Source organism: Symphalangus syndactylus, chromosome 5, assembly GCF_028878055.3.
Source record: "Symphalangus syndactylus isolate Jambi chromosome 5, NHGRI_mSymSyn1-v2.1_pri, whole genome shotgun sequence".
NCBI classification, from domain to species: Eukaryota; Metazoa; Chordata; class Mammalia; order Primates; family Hylobatidae; genus Symphalangus; species Symphalangus syndactylus.
The window spans coordinates 152961287-152979060 of NC_072427.2; the positions used below are offsets into that span (position 1 = coordinate 152961287).

At 40.4% G+C, this 17774-nt stretch overlaps 1 protein-coding gene across 4 annotated transcripts in view; it reads left to right on the plus strand.

Moving 5' to 3' along the window:
- Window positions 1-17774, plus strand: part of DCP1B (decapping mRNA 1B) — a 68350-nt gene that overhangs the window by 49269 nt on the left and 1307 nt on the right. For 3 of the 4 annotated variants that reach the window (XM_055281128.2, XM_063639900.1, XM_063639901.1), the window contains 3 exons: window positions 9564-9692; window positions 11836-12696; window positions 15778-16026. In XM_055281128.2, coding sequence (XP_055137103.1) covers window positions 9564-9692; window positions 11836-12696; window positions 15778-16026 — 1239 coding nt within the window. The remainder of the gene's footprint in view (window positions 1-9563; window positions 9693-11835; window positions 12697-15777; window positions 16027-17774) is intronic. The other variant, XM_055281129.2, reaches the window with a different exon arrangement.

The window sequence follows — 17774 nt, forward strand, 5'->3', positions numbered from 1 at the left end:
CACTCTGCTTAAAATAAGTGACTCGGGCAGTGATCATCAGTAATATTAATGTTATGGGAAAGGTTAATAGAAACTTGACAGTGGAAGGATCAGGCTGCCTCCACCTGAACCCCACTGATTATCATCATTAAAAGTTAGATAACCAGATTCTCTGGCTTCCTAATGTGATAAGATATCAAATGTACAGCACCATCTTGAAATATTCTTGTCCGAAGAGTTGATCCTGAATCTCATTAAGCCTTGAGCTCTAACTTTTTAGTTTACAGAAAGTGAAAGTGGGTGGGGAGTGAGGGGAGACCAGGTAGAAAAACAAATTAAATGATGCTATGAGAAAGCAATCAGAAAAATCCTGAATGAAGTGGCACATATAGGCAGTTAGACAAGTTTTCTTTAACATGCCTTTGCCTTGACTGTGAGTTTCTTGAGTACAAAGAACATCCGTTATTCATTTTTATATCCCTTATTGTCTTCAAAGTACTTAGCACATGGTGAGTGTTAAATAATGGCTGTTGAATGAAGGAAGGAATAAGAATGTGAATGAGCCACAGTTTAATTATCCTTCTATTGTATGGCCTGGACAGAGATGCCTTAATCTCAGCTTCAGACAGTAACAACTATTTCTGTATTCATTTTGTGTTTTTTTAATTCTTCAAAAGTCATTAAAAAATATATTATGATGACTTGGCAACTAGTTGAATAATTAGTTATACTTTATTAATTATACTACATTATGCACACTAAAGATTAATCTTCAAAAGGTGACGTTTCTGCCCTCTAGGAACTTAATGTTCTGTGAAGACAGTGTAACAATGGTAAATAAATAATAAATACAAATATTGAACAAAATTATTTTCCTTTCTTTCCCTCCCTCCTCTCAACACACACATACCTTATATTGTTTCTGTTTTTTATCTTCTTTTTTTTTTTTTTTTTTTTTGAGAAGGAGTCTCGCTCTTTCACCCAGGCTGGAGTGCAGTGGCGCGACCTCGGCTCACTGCAGGCTCTGCCCCCCGGGGTTCACGCCATTCTCCTGCCTCAGCCTCCCGCGTAGCTGGGACTACAGGCGCCTGCCACCTCGCCCGGCTAATTTTTTTTTGTATTTTTAGTAGAGACGGGGTTTCACCTTGTTAGCCAGGATGGTCTCGATCTCCTGACCTCGTGATCCGCCCGCCTCGGCCTCCCAAAGTGCTGGGATTACAGGCGTGAGCCACCGCGCCCGGCCCTGTTTTTTATCTTCTATATGTTATAATGTTTTGACATCTTAAAATCCTTTCTGGCTGGGGAGACTTCCCCTCCTGTGACCAGCCAGTTTTCAGAGACAGCAAAGGGCTTGGCCAGGAGCACGCCTTTAATGTGCATACTAACCAATCCTGAGCCATACATAATCTCCTCGTCTCTGGCCTGTACAATATTCCTCTGCCTTAATCATCCCAGGGCCAGGTACCCAGCAACTGGGGACCACTCATACAGTTTAGAGCCTGCTGGAGTTACTCAGACTGGCCAGTCTTGACCTGTTTACCATGCCCTGCCCTGCCTTTCTTGAGGAAATTCAGTAAACGCTCTAGCCTACGCCTTCCCCTTGCTGCTGACACCCTGGGGCTTCCACATGTGGCCCTGTGCAGCGTGGCATGCCTCTTGTCTCCAGGACCTGTGAGTGTAATAAACTTTGTTTTCCTCAGGCTCTCCTGTGTCTCCTCTCTGGCCTCACTTGAGTGACCATCACATAAAAGAACAGCACACACATTCTCTGTCTGTCTCAGAAACACTCATATACAGTTCTGGAGATTTAATTTAGGCCATCACTTTATACTGTGCCTATGTCTTGGAATATTTTTCCCCTTATTTTATTTACCCTTCAGAATTTACATATCCTTTAAGGCTTAGTAAAAATGACACTTTTTACATGGAGTTTTCCCAGATCTCTTCAAATTAATTATTCTTCCATGTGAACTCAGTCTCTTACTATTTAAAACTTATTTTGTTCTTCCTCATTTATTACATTAAGTCAACTTCTCCCAGTACACTGTAAACTGGTTGAAGTTAAAACAATGTTCTGTTCATCTTTATGCCCTCACAGATTTGTTATAATGTTGACATGAAGTGCAGACACTTAATCGTGTATAGAAGGTGCTTTTCTGTAAAAATCAAACACATGTTGCTATATGTGTAATGTCAGTTGCTCCAACTGTGAGATAGATAATAGAGGAAATTATTATTCTTCCATTAACAGCCAGATGCTGTGATACAGTGTGCCAGGACACCTGCACGATCATGCTACTGTCCTAGTCTACATTTTTCTTGGTTTGTCATTGCCCAGTACAGGAACCCTTGGAGTCTTCAAACCTTCCCTAAGATGGCCTCAGATTATTCTTCTAACCCTACTACCCTCTACAAATATTTGAAACTCCTGCCAAACAGAATACTCATTTTGCTTCCTGAGAGTGCTTTCATGCTTTTTCTGATACTCTTCCCACCCCTTCTTCACCCATCAAAATATGATCAAGCTTTCAGGGCCTGTTTCAGATGTTCTTTTTCCATCACCTTATTTTTGGCTTGCCTAACTAGGTGTGCATGCACCCTGCTAGCTGCCAATGCCTTATGTTTGGAAGGAGCATTCCATCGCCTTCTTACATTCGTGTCGTCTCTGCACTGACACACAGATATTTCAGAAAATGTGGAGACCTTCAGTAAAGTGGTTCTGAGATAGAAGAAAGGGGGTGAAATGGAAAGGTAGTGAGAGAGAAGGAAAACAGAATTTTTTCTTCAGAGTTCTTGTTGGGAAGTGAGTCTCCGTTACTTAAAGTGTTCAAGAAGAGATTGAATGGTTACATATTGGTGATGTGATAAAAGAATTTGGCTTGTGTTGGATAAGTATTAAACTAAAAGACTTCTGAAATGCTTTTCAATGTTAGACTTACTTTTTTTGCAGTTTTATTTTTTAAATTATTTTTAATGAAAAATTAAAATCGTATATATTTATGGTATACAATATGATATTTTGATATACCTGTGTATTATAGGGTGCCTAAATCAAGCTAATTAACACATGTATTACCTCACATATTTATCATTTTTGTGTGGCAAAAATAGTTAAACTCTACTCTTTTATCAACTTTCAGTATACAGTATGTTACTACTAACTATAGTCATCATGATGCACGATAAATCTCCTGAGCCTATTCCTCCTGGCTAATTGAAAGTTTGTATCCTTTGACCAACATCTCCAAAATCCTCCTACCCCCAGCCTCCGGCAGCTACTAGCCTGCTGTGCTTCACCGGGTTCAGCCTCTCTGGATGTCATGTAGGAGTGAAATCATGCAGTATTTGCCTTTCTGTGCCTGGTTTATTTCACCTAGTATAATGTCCTCCAGGTTCATCCATGTTGTTGCAGATGACCGAATTTCCTTCTTTTTTAAGGCCGAATAGTGTTCCATTGTGTGTATACACCACATTTTCTCCATCCATTCATTCACTGATGGACACTTAGGTTGATTCCATATATTGGCTATTGTAATGTTGTGGTGAACACAGGAATGCAGCTATTTCTTCAACATACTGAAATGGGATCTTTGATCATGTGGTAGTTCTATTTCTAATTTTTTGAGGAGCCAACATAATTTTTTTTTTCTTTTTGAGACGGAGTCTTGCTCTGTCGCCCAGGCTAGAGTGCAGTGGAGCGATCTTGGCTCACAGCAAACTCCGCCTCTCGGGTTCACGCCATTCTCCTACCTCAGCCTCCCGAGCAGCTGGGACTACAGGCACCCGCCACCACGCCCGGCTAATTTTTTGTATTTTTAGTAGAGACGGGGTTTCACCGTGTTAGCCAGGATGGTCTCGATCTGCTGACCTCGTGATCCGCCCGCCTCAGCCTCACAAAGTGCTGGGATTACAGGCGTGAGCCACTGTGCCTGGCCCAACATGCTATTTTCCATAATAGCTATGCTAACTAATATTCCCACCAACAGTATACAGGGATTTCCTTTTCTGTACATCCTTGCCACCACTTATGTTTTGCCTTTTTGATGGTACACGTTCTGCCAGGTTTGAGGTGATATTTCACTGTGGTTTTAATTTGCATTTCCCTGATGATAGTGATGTCAAGCATTTTTCACATACCTGTTGTCCACATGTATGTCTTCTTTTGAAAAATGTCCACTCAGGCCCTTTGTCTATTTTTTGATCAGAACATTTGTTTTCTTTTCTTACTGTTGAGTTGTTTGAGTTCCTTATCTATTTTGGACATTAATCTCTTATCATATGTATGGTGTGCAGGTATTTTCCTCCGCTCCGTAGCTCATCTCTTCACTCTGTTGTTTCCTTTGCTGTGCAAAAGCCTTTTGGTTGGATGTAATCCCGTTTGTCTCTTGCTTTTGTTGCCTATCCTTAGGGTCACATCAAAAAAATCATTGCCCAGACCGATGTTAGGGAGCTTTTCTCCTGTTTTCTTCCAGTAGGTTTATAGTTTCAGGCCTTATGTTTAAGTCTCTCTAGAATTCTTAAATTTGTGAACATCCCAAGAAGTGGAAGTAGGAAAAATGTCGAGCTGTCAGTATATATGATATTGGTAAAGTGAAGTCTGTCTAGTTTACAGGAGGTTAATAAAATAATTTGAAAACTTATTTTGGCCAAAATTTTGTGCATTCTCTTTTGAGAAATAACTTTCTGTGAATCTGCTTTAAAGTAGAAAAGATGTTAATTTGCATTTCATCTTTTTTTATCTCTGCCCTATTCAATTTCTAGTTGAGATGCAAGTGAACAATAAAATAACCAAATTTTATTAAGAACAAGAGCCAGGACCAGAAATGATCTACAGGCTGCATAGTTAGGCTTGGAGTATTCAGAAGTGGACTGTTTGTGTTTTGTGGTTTAAGACAAGAATTAATGGTTATTTTCTGGATATAGCTGTGAGTTATTTATGAAATTATAGAAATTTTTTTTGTTGAATGATAAAATTCAAAAGAATATAAAAAGAAAAATCACCAATAATCCTATAACCCAAAGATAGAAACTTTTTACACTTTTACTGTATTTTGTTTCAGACATCTCTCTTGGCATAAATACATACGTTTATGTATGTATGTGTTTGTGTGTGATTAAAATTGGCTTATATGACATACTTTTTGAGGTTTTATTGTATTTTAACCTTATCATCCAATAGAGGAAGTTTCTGAAGTTTTAAGGAAATGCCTCAGGTTCTCTGTGAAGAATCCATTATATACTTTTTCAAAGACTGTTTTTTCCCCCAGGATTTTAAAGATATTTAGGTCGGGAAAAGCATAGAAAATTAAACAACTGGAAAATGAGCTACAAACTACTGAGGTGGATGATTAGTTCTGAGCACTCTGATAAGAGGCAGCAATTGTTACATAAAAGCAAGGCTTTGTAGGTAGACAGTTGTAGTGACACAGAAAACAGCTTCTGGAGATAACATTTTAACTAGGAAAAGCTATCAGAGTTATGCATATCAACAGACAAAGCATCCTCTTAGCCCATATGGATATGGACATAGGGAAGCTGGGAAAAATCTGCTTTTCTTTGCCGGAAATTCAGTGTTTCTGAACACAGAAAAAGAAGAAATACAGAAAGAGTCATTCAAAGAAAGTAAGCATTCACGTTCTTTTAAATAGCAAGGCTTTTCATGCCAAAATTGTGTCAGGGATTATATGTTAGCCTGTATTCTTGTCTTGTCTTGGTTATCCACGACTTGGGAAAGCCAGGCCAGTTGGTCCATGCTGCCATGCCATCATTCACCTAAGAAGAATTGGAAATAACACTTTATGACTTATAAGGTGATTTCGCATCCCACATAATACTTGTGCCAAATATACAAATTATTGATAGAATGCCTGGAGGAAAAGAATCTTTTGTATGGTTAACCTCACATACAGTGCATACAGTGGTAATAGATGCCACACCCCTAGATGGTTGGATTAGAAAACACACATTGATAACTGTAAACACATTGGATTAGAAAACACACATTGATAACTGTAAACACATTGGATTAGAAAACACACATTGATAACTGTAAACACATTGGATTAGAAAGTACACATTGATAACTGTAAACACATTGGATTAGAAAACACACATTGATAACTGTAAACACATTGGATTAGAAAACACACATTGATAACTGTAAACACATTGAATTAGAAAGTACACATTGATAACTGTAAACACATTGGATTAGAAAACACACATTGATAACTGTAAACACATTGGATTAGAAAACACACATTGATAACTGTAAACACATTGAATTAGAAAACACACATTGATAACTGTAAACACATTGGATTAGAAAACACACATTGATAACTGTAAACACATTGGATTAGAAAGTACACATTGATAACTGTAAACACATTGAATTAGAAAACACACATTGATAACTGTAAACACATTGGATTAGAAAACACACATTGATAACTGTAAACACATTGGATTAGAAAACACACATTGATAACTGTAAACACATTGGATTAGAAAACACACATTGATAACTGTAAACACATTGAATTAGAAAACACACATTGATAACTGTAAACACATTGGATTAGAAAGTACACATTGATAACTGTAAACACATTGGATTAGAAAGTACACATTGATAACTGTAAACACATTGGATTAGAAAACACACATTGATAACTGTAAACACATTGGATTAGAAAACACACATTGATAACTGTAAACACATTGGATTAGAAAGTACACATTGATAACTGTAAACACATTGGATTAGAAAACACACATTGATAACTGTAAACACATTGGATTAGAAAACACACATTGATAACTGTAAACACATTGGATTAGAAAGTACACATTGATAACTGTAAACACATTGGATTAGAAAGTACACATTGATAACTGTAAACACATTGGATTAGAAAACACACATTGGTAACTGTAAACACATTGAATTAGAAAACACACATTGATAACTGTAAACACATTGGATTAGAAAGTACACATTGATAACTGTAAACACATTGGATTAGAAAACACACATTGATAACTGTAAACACATTGAATTAGAAAACACACATTGATAACTGTAAACACATTGGATTAGAAAGTACACATTGATAACTGTAAACACATTGGATTAGAATGTACACATTGATAACTGTAAACACATTGGATTAGAAAGTACACATTGATAACTGTAAACACATTGGATTAGAAAACACACATTGATAACTGTAAACACATTGAATTAGAAAACACACATTGATAACTGTAAACACATTGGATTAGAAAGTACACATTGATAACTGTAAACACATTGGATTAGAAAACACACATTGATAACTGTAAACACATTGGATTAGAAAACACACATTGATAACTGTAAACACATTGGATTAGAAAGTACACATTGATAACTGTAAACACATTGGATTAGAAAACACACATTGATAACTGTAAACACATTGAATTAGAAAACACACATTGATAACTGTAAACACATTGGATTAGAAAGTACACATTGATAACTGTAAACACATTGGATTAGAAAACACACATTGATAACTGTAAACACATTGGATTAGAAAACACACATTGATAACTGTAAACACATTGGATTAGAAAGTACACATTGATAACTGTAAACACATTGGATTAGAAAACACACATTGATAACTGTAAACACATTGGATTAGAAAGTACACATTGATAACTGTAAACACATTGGATTAGAAAGTACACATTGATAACTGTAAACACATTGGATTAGAAAGTACACATTGATAACTGTAAACACATTGGATTAGAAAACACACATTGATAACTGTAAACACATTGAATTAGAAAACACACATTGATAACTGTAAACACATTGGATTAGAAAACACACATTGATAACTGTAAACACATTGGATTAGAAAACACACATTGATAACTGTAAACACATTGGATTAGAAAGTACACATTGATAACTGTAAACACATTGAATTAGAAAACACACATTGATAACTGTAAACACATTGGATTAGAAAACACACATTGATAACTGTAAACACATTGGATTAGAAAACACACATTGATAACTGTAAACACATTGAATTAGAAAACACACATTGATAACTGTAAACACATTGGATTAGAAAGTACACATTGATAACTGTAAACACATTGGATTAGAAAACACACATTGATAACTGTAAACACATTGGATTAGAAAACACACATTGATAACTGTAAACACATTGGATTAGAAAACACACATTGATAACTGTAAACACATTGAATTAGAAAACACACATTGATAACTCTAAACACATTGGATTAGAAAGTACACATTGATAACTGTAAACACATTGGATTAGAAAACACACATTGATAACTGTAAACACATTGGATTAGAAAGTACACATTGATAACTGTAAACACATTGGATTAGAAAACACACATTGATAACTGTAAACACATTGAATTAGAAAACACACATTGATAACTGTAAACACATTGGATTAGAAAACACACATTGATAACTGTAAACACATTGGATTAGAAAACACACATTGATAACTGTAAACACATTGGATTAGAAAACACACATTGATAACTGTAAACACATTGGATTAGAAAGTACACATTGATAACTGTAAACACATTGGATTAGAAAGTACACATTGATAACTGTAAACACATTGGGAATGCTGGTTCCTGAGGGACAAGATCGTGTTTAGATTTCATTTCATGTCAGGTGTGGAATCTTTTGGGGCCTGAGGCCTTGGCTGTACAGTGGAAACTAATGATGCTTCAGAGAGTCTGTAGTACAGAAAGCAGCATTTTATATTGTTTTATTTAGTGTTTTAGCAAACTAGACACCAGTATCATTGCCATGCTCTTTTTGTTATGAATCCTACTGTGTTAGCAATTGCATGGTTGGTTAGATTAATGTATGATAATGAGTCAGTGTTGGAAATGATGAGATTTGTCTCTTGTCTCTTTCTCTACAAAATTCTAATTTGTAGTAAGTGGCTCAGAATGCTCAGATTTGAATTACTCTGTTTATGCAAGAAGTCATTTATTAAATAAAGAAGATGTTAGTAATTTTTAAATCAGTGGTTTGAGTCAGCTTTTTGGTTTGTAGACCAAAAAAGGTTTAGTTGCGTTGATGAAACGTACTCAACTACTCTCCAATTTTAAGTCAACTGCTTAAATTGTCCAGACATGTTATTTAAGGAATGGTTTCTATATTTGTTTATCACTGAAAGGCATTAGACTATATATATTTAAATGTATAGTCAATATATTAAGCACAGAGCCTTTCAATTATACAGGTGTCTTAAGAACCCCTGGTCCTGGAGGCTGGTATTGTTAGTAATATTTAGAGCACTGAATTGTCCAACTAAGAAAAGTTAAATTTGAACTTGATTTATACTCAAACATAGCTCTTAGAGAAATTTAAGGGGTTTTCCTTTGTGCATGAAAATCTATGAAAAACACAGTCATCTACCAATTAGATAAGAAGTAAAAAGGTAGTCTTTTAAAAAGACTAAAGCTTTTCTAAGCCAAAAATGAGGTGATTTTTTTTTCTATTTCAGTGTAAAACCTGTTCTGAGCCAAAAAAGATAACCAGTTCCTCTGCCATCTATGACAATCCAAATCTCATCAAACCAATTCCAGTGAAACCCAGTGAAAGCCAGCAACAGCGTACACCTCAGCCCAGCCAGGTACGGAGTCCTCTGCGTGTCATATTCAGTGTGTCTCTAGAATTCTTAGAGAACTTTGACCCAGAATATAGTCAGGGGAGGGCCTGGTGGTGTTGAAGAATGCTTTCAGATAAACCCAAGAAAGCGGGATTTCAAAATACAGATTTTTTCATTATTAATAACTTACTCTTTCTAGAAGAGGGTTAAAGTTTTTACTTTTGGCATATACCACATTTTGTGCTAATCTCTTGTGAACTTGAACTCCTTAAAAGATAATGTATTTTTTAAAAAACAACAAGCCAGCGCAGTGGCTCAAGCCTGTAATCCCAGCACTTTGGGAGGCCGAGGTGAGAGGATCACTTGAGGCCAGAAGTTTGAGAGCAGCCTGGGCAACATAGTGAGACTCCATCTCTACAAGAAAATTAGCCAGGCATGATGGCGTGCACCTATAGTGCTAGCTGCTCTGGAGGCTGAGGTGGGAGGATCCCTTGAGCTTAGGAGTTTGAGGCTACAGTGAGCTATGGGATGTGCCACTGCACTCCAGCCTGGGCAAGAAAGCAAGACCATGTCTCAGAAAACAAAAACAAAAAAGCACCCTGGAAAACTAGTAACATTGTCAGAGATGACAGAAATATTACCCATTGGGTCCATATTCTTCTGGGGTGGGTGGTTTCCCAAGGCCACCTGGGAGAACAACAACCAAGGAAACAAAATTGATTTGAACACTTCTGAGCACCTCCTCTGTGCCAGATGCAGTGCTAGCACTATAGACTGGGGTAGCTGCTGCAGAGAGCTCAGAGTCCAAAGGAGTGGTATGAAATTCCTCTTTAGACGTGATGACTTGTCACTGTATTTGCAATCTAAATGAGAAATATTACAGCAGCTTTTGTATTAGTATATATATATATACTTCAGAATAGTACAGCAATGACAAAAATTGTCAATCTGTAGGTCCCATTAATGATTGTAAATATAATATTGCTGTGTCATTTTATCACGACTATGACTAATTAAAAAGATTTTCTTAAAGGAATTAGTTTAAATCAATTTTGAAAATGAACATGGAGCCAAAAGACATAAAGACTAGTAATGAAAATCTTACATTGAATTTTTAAAGAAAAGAAGTCCTTTCTAATTTTTTAGCTTTCTTTTTATTGCTTGTTTTATGGAAAGTTTTTATTATATTTTAATAGCGAGACCTGAATATGTTGACTTTAAAATGAAGCTTGTGTTTTTTTTTCCTTTCCTTTTTTTTTTTTTTTTTTTTTTTTTGAAACAGGTTTCATTCCTGTTACCCAGGCTGGAGTGCAGTGGCACCATCTCAGCCTCACTGCAACCTCTGTCTCCTGGGCTCAAGCGATCCTCCCACCTCAGCCTCCCAAGTAGCTGGGACTACAGGCGTGTGCTGCCACATCTGGCAATTTCTGTATTTTTTGTAGAGAAGGGGTTTTGCCATGTTGCCCAGGCTGATCTTGAACTCCTTAGCTCAAGCAGTCTGCCTGCCTTGGCCTCCCAAAGTGCAGGAATTACAGGCATGAGCCACTGTGCCTGGCCTCGTGTTTTCTCAGTGCAACAATGCAGAAAGCAACAGAAGTAAAGAGCAGGAAGGAAGCAGCTTTGTAACTGGCTGGGCCAAGGTAGATTTTATGTATGCAAGGACTTTTTAAATCCTACCAGTACATATTTGAAAGGATCAAGTTAGATTAAAAGTCTTCCATTTCTTTCCAGCCCCAGATTTCCATACTTCTGTGAAAAAATACTAGAAATTCTGAAATGCTTATATTCCTTTGTATTCTCATATTACTCTGCAGGCTTAGATGGGCTTCCTATTGAACAGATCGTTTATTTTTTTAATGCATATAATTTCCTACCAAGGTGGTTCCCAACCTGTGAAACCCCAGGCCGTTGAAGATCTTATACCTGTTTTATCAGTCAACAGATACTAAAATATAATAACTGTTTTGGGGGTGCAAGGGGAGCATGCTGTGAAAATTTTTGACATTAAAAAGGGGGTCTCATTTTTCAAGTTTATTATAAGTTTTTCATTCTCTCTAATCAATCCTTTGTAAATAGAATAAGTCATCAGATAAGTTATGTTTCATAGCACTTCCTCATATAACCAAATTGTTTGTAGACTCATGTCAGATATCTTTATTTTTTCCAGACCTTAGACCCTGAACCCCAACACTTATCCTTGACAGCTCTGTTTGGGAAGCAGGACAAAGCTACATGTCAGGAAACTGTGGAGCCTGGGCAGACTCTCCACCAGCAGCAGCAGCAGCAAGAGAAGCTTCCAACTAGGCAGGGGGTTGTGCGCTCCCTGTCCTATGAAGAACCCAAAAGACACTCACCCGCCATTGAGAAGCAGCTCTGTCCAGCCATTCAGAAACTCATGGTCAGGGGCGCAGACCTCCACCCATTGTCAGAGCTGCCTGAAAACCGGCCTTGTGAAAATGGCAGTACCCATTCTACGGGAGAATTTTTTACAGGACCTGTCCAGCCAGGGTCTCCTCACAACATTGGGACTTCTCGTGGTGTACAAAATGCTTCCAGAACTCAGAACCTGTTTGAGAAACTTCAGAGTACCCCAGGGGCAGCAAACAAGTGTGACCCTAGTACACCAGCACCTGCCAGCTCAGCTGCCCTGAACCGCAGCAGAGCTCCCACTTCTGTCACCCCTGTGGCTCCAGGAAAGGGTCTGGCTCAGCCACCACAGGCCTATTTCAATGGCTCCCTTCCACCTCAGACAGTAGGACATCAGGCTCACGGAAGAGAACAGTCCACACTCCCAAGACAAACACTCCCCATCTCTGGTAATCAGACTGGCAGTTCTGGAGTGATCTCCCCTCAAGAGCTGCTGAAGAAGCTTCAGATTGTGCAGCAGGAGCAGCAGCTGCATGCCTCTAACCGGCCAGCCTTGGCCGCTAAGTTTCCTGTGCTCCCTCAGAGCTCTGGAACAGGGAAACCCTTAGAATCCTGGATCAACAAGACATCCAGCACAGAACAGCAGACTCCTCTTTTCCAGGTAAATATGTACCAGGGGCAAAATAAAACAGCCTGGGCAGCATAGCAAGACCCTGTCCCTACAAAAAAAATAAAAAAAAAACGTAGCCAGGCTGGGTGTCACACGCTTATAGCCCCAGCTACTGAGGAGGCTGAGGTGGGAGGATCCCTTGAGTTCAAGAGGTGGAGGTTACAGTGAGCCATGATCATGCCACATCATTCCAGCCTGGGTGACAGAGCGAGACCCTGTCTGTTAAGAAAAAAAAAAAGACAATGAAAAAGGTATTACTATAATGCAGTGAAATGTAGAGTCCACTTCTGTGCTCTGGGGACCAATGTGTCACATACATTTCTGTTTGGAGCACGATGCCAGAAGCCACCTCCGTGCATCTTGATTGCCTGAACTTTCTACTTGGAAGGAGAATCTTCACTTTGGTTAACAATCTGAGAACTTCCCCCCACCTTTTTGAGAGCATTTACTTGTAGAGTTAAATCTTCATAATATTAGGAGGTGTGAAGACCAACACAGACATGGGAGAAAACCGTAATTTCTGACTGTAGGAACTTAGTATGGTCTGCCTTGAAATCGATCTGGAATGCCAAGCATCTGACCTCCTCTTGTTTTTCAGTCCACAGTAAATTATTGCTTATTCACTTATTTAGTAAATATTTTTGAGCACTTACTACATGTCAGGCATTGTCTAAATGTGGGTACATAGTGATGAAGAAAACAGACTCCTTACCCACAGCCCATGCTGTAGGTTCTTGAAATAAGCAAAAAACAGCCTATTTCCTCCTTAAAGGTGCAGCCAGTTTTTATCTTTCTCTGTATTGTCAGTATAGCCTACTGTAGATCAGGAGAGGTAGGCATGCCACCCACCTCCACCCCCCACACAAACTGCCAGAGAGGGAAAATATGACAGTTTTTAGAAAGATTCTGTCCTTTAGGGAAGATGCTTCTCCATGTCCATCACTGACTTGGGACAGTGACGAAACCACAAGCTATTGATCATCTCTGTGGGTAACATCTGGAGATCTGACACTGAATTGTTTTCCCTTTGGATTGGGACACATTCATTGAAAGTACATTGGGTTTAAAAATTGGAAAGTTCTCCCTGTGTATCACATATATCATCACTGGCCCTTTGTCATGTTTTGTTTTGTACCTTTTTTTTGTTTTTTGAGACAGAGTTTCACTCTTGTCGCCCAGGCTGGAGTACAATGGTGCAATCTCGGCTCACTGCAACCTCCACCTCCCGGGTTCAAGTGATTCTGCTGCCTCAGCCTACCGAGTAGCAGGGATTACAGGCACCTGCCACCACACCCGGCTAATTTTGTATTTTTTTAGTAGAGACAGGGTGTCACCATGTTGGCCAGGCTGGTCTCGAACTCCTGACCTCAGGTGATCCACCCACCTCGGGCTCCCAAAGTGCTGGGATTATAGTCGTGAGCCACTGCACCTGACCTGTTATGTAACTTATAACAGTTTCTCAAAAATCTTTCACTTTTGGCTGGGCATGGTGACTCGTGCCTGTAATCCCAGCACTTTGGGAGGTTAAGATGGGAGAATCACTTGAACCCAGGAGTTTCAGACCAGCCTGGGCAACATAGTGAGACCCTGTCTTTACAAGAATTTTTTGTTTTTAATTAGCCGGGTATGCTGGCACACCACTGTGGTCCCAGCTACTTGGGAGGCTGAAGTGGGAAGATTGCTTGAGCCCAAGAGGTTGAGGCTGCAGTCAGCCATGTTCGCACCACTGCACTCCAGCCTGGGCAGTAGAGTGAGACCTTGTCTCAAAACAAAAAATTCAGTTTTTTGAAAACAAAGATCTTAGGCATGTACCAAAAGCCTTTGTGAGCCCCTGAGTCAAAGTGTTCTCATTTATTATTTATTAACATCCTAAATCTGAGTACCGACTGCTATAGAAACAATATTTATAACTCCCACTCCCCCTCATTTCAGTGTTATTGCCCCTCTTTTAAAAATGTCTGCTTTTTTCCTCTTTGATTATTTAGAATTAGAAGCATGGGGTGAATATAGTCTGACTTAAATTTCTGATGTACAACTCCTTTGACTTTTCAGTACTCACAAATATCAAGAGCCGAGTGAGAAAGGCAAGCATTTCTGCAGCCCACGCTGTGCTCAGAATGCTTGGCTCCTCCTCCGGGAGCATCACTGCTCAGCACCGCTCCTCGAAATGTCATGTAGGGACAAGTTAAACAGCCTGCCTTCCTCTAGGCCAACTTTTGCTCAAAGAGACGCTAAGGGATTGATTATAAAATTACAGCAACTTCTAGCTTGCTGGCCTCCGTGCCTCCCTCTTAGGAGTTCTTTTGGGGAGTTCGGAGGCTGATAAATAACATTCTTTTTCTTCCCTGAGTTAGAAGCAAATGATAGCTGTAGGAGTCAGTCAGATAAGGATCAAAATGTCACTTGCATAACTGAAAGGGCTGTTAGAAAACTTGGTTTCAGGTCTGTTTGCCAAGGGAGTTAGACTCAACAGACAGGCTCTGGCAGGGCTGAGCAACAGGCAGCCCGGGTCAGCCCAAGCATATTAGCTGCGGAAGCTGAAGATGAGGGCTTTCTGCAGGCAGGCAGAAAGGGAAGGACCCAGAAGGGTGGACCCACACATCACTCTCCCTCCCAATGGGAAGTGAGTGAGGCCGCAGGAGGGGCGGAGAGTTGCCTCCTGTGCTCCGGGGTCAGGAGGGGAAATGGATAGGCCCCTAACAAGGGTGGCAGCTCACATAGGTTGTGAGACCTTTAGGTCAGGGTCATGGACAGCCAGGTCTAAAGAAAAGGTCAGTAATCCTAAATGCACTTGCCAAATACTGGTAGCCTGAAAAATAAGCTATCACCCAGAGGCCAAGCTTCATATGCAGTGGGAACAGCAGTCACCACAGCAGTCGATGCCAGAGCTGCCCAGTGATGCTGAAGGAAGGTGCATGGAGTAGTGGAGCAAGAATCAGTTTCCCATGAACTTTTCTCAGCTAGGGAAGCCGTGGACAGGGAACGCTTAGACCACCCGTATCTGCCGCTGCAAGCTGTCATGCCATGAGCTGCTCCTGAACTGCGCTCTCTGTGTGTATTTGCTGTGAGCAGGTCATCTCACCTCAGCGCATCCCTGCTACAGCAGCTCCTTCTCTGCTCATGTCCCCCATGGTGTTCGCACAACCCACCTCTGTCCCGTCAAAGGATAGGGAGAGCGGCTTCTTGCCTGTGGGAGGCCAGGAGCCACCTGCTGCTGCCACCAGCCTCCTCCTGCCCATACAGAGCCCGGAGCCCTCCGTGATCACCAGCAGCCCACTCACCAAGCCCCAGCTCCAGGAGGCACTGCTGTACCTCATTCAGGTAAGCAGCACGTTGTTTCCCTTTGCACCTGACCACGCCCGTTGGCCTCCTGGCTGCAACTATGAGATAAAGACTCAGCCGAGGCCTGCTTAGCTTCCGTGAGAATAACAGGTGTGTGTAACGACTCATCCTGACCCCAGCGGCTTCTGTGCTCAGTTAGCTAGGTGTTATTTATAATACCAAGTGTGGCTTTGGGTGTCTCAGCTCTTCAAGGATTTTGTAATTTGAAGGACTGTCTAAGGCCTCCAAGCCGTCACCTGTCAGAAGAGAAGGAAGCATATGCTGGGGATTAAGCAGTCCCTGAGAGGACCCTGGGTGCTGGGGGCCCAGACAGAAAACTCACCATTGGGAAGTAGAGGTGGGAGCAGTGCTGGGCAAGGGGCCGTCTGTTGAGTGGGGAACAGGCCACTGAGTGAGTGGAAAACAGGGAGGGAAGCAAATAATGGCCATGGCTGCTACAGGTATGTTTTACAAGTCATTTTGAAACCTGCTAATTAGGACGGGATGGAGTGACAGGACTCCTTGTGAGCTGCTAGCCTCACTTGCCTATGAAATAATGAGTGCTGTAATAGCTAACACTCCACAGAGCGGGTGCCGGGCCCTATTTTAAGTGCTACACACAAGCATATTAACTCATTCACTCCTTACACAACAACCCTGTTATTTTTCCCATTCTACAGACAAGGAAACTGAGGCTGAGCAACTGGCCTGAGGCACAGAGCTCGTACATAAGCAGGGCTGGGATGCCCCAGCCTGGCCCCCGAATGTCCCTTCCCACGTACTCTCCCATGGGCCATGTTCACCACATGAATGTTAGCAGGGACCAGCCTCGGGAGACCATTCAGCACAGATGCCCTAGCAAAGCACACCCAAAAAAATCAATGGCAGTCCTTGAAAAGTGGAACATTTGTAGCCAGACAGACTTCAGACACCCCAGTTAACATATTTAGGTAGATAATCTTTAAGAGTATCTTTTTGGTAGATAATCTTTAAGAAAACTTTTGTGGTACTTTGCTTAAGCATCAGATGGCCTTTAGAGAGCAGGCCAGCCCTTCTGCAGTTGTCTTATCCTACTTAAAAAGACAGTGGTCTCAATTAGTGCAACATTTTAAAAAAGTTTTCATGTTGGCCGGGCACAGTGGCTGCTCACGCCTGTAATCCCAGCACTTTGGGAAGCCAAGGTGGGAGCATTGCTTGAGGCCAGGAGTTCAAGACCAGCCTGAGCAACATAGCGAGACTCCAAAAGAAGGAAACATGTTTGAGGGAGAATGAAAGGAATGGGGCTAGAAGTCAGCAGAAGCATAATAACAATCAGAGATAAATACGGTCAACAGCAAATGATTGAGCCCTACTAATTCATAAGTAAATATCAGGATAAAAATATTTGCCACCTTTTAAAGCTATTCATAGTAAGCTCATGAGGAATTAGACATCTGCGAACCTCTTTACTTTGAGCCAGTTTCTTCAGTTGGAATCTGAAAGATCCATATGTTTTCTGGCCGATTCCCTTCACATTGTCTTGAGACTCTGTTACTCCAGAGTAGTTGCTGAACATGGCGCGTTAGAAATTACATTCCCCTTCCCTCCACTCTCTGCATGCATTTTACTTCTTCCCGTGTACCACACCTCATGTTCCCAGTCACTCAAGCAGTCTGTTTTTAGTCTCTGCCTCTTGTTAGGACACAATCTCATGCAGAGGAACTTTGTGACTACTTTGCAGGAAAAAGAGGGATAACATCACTGTCTTC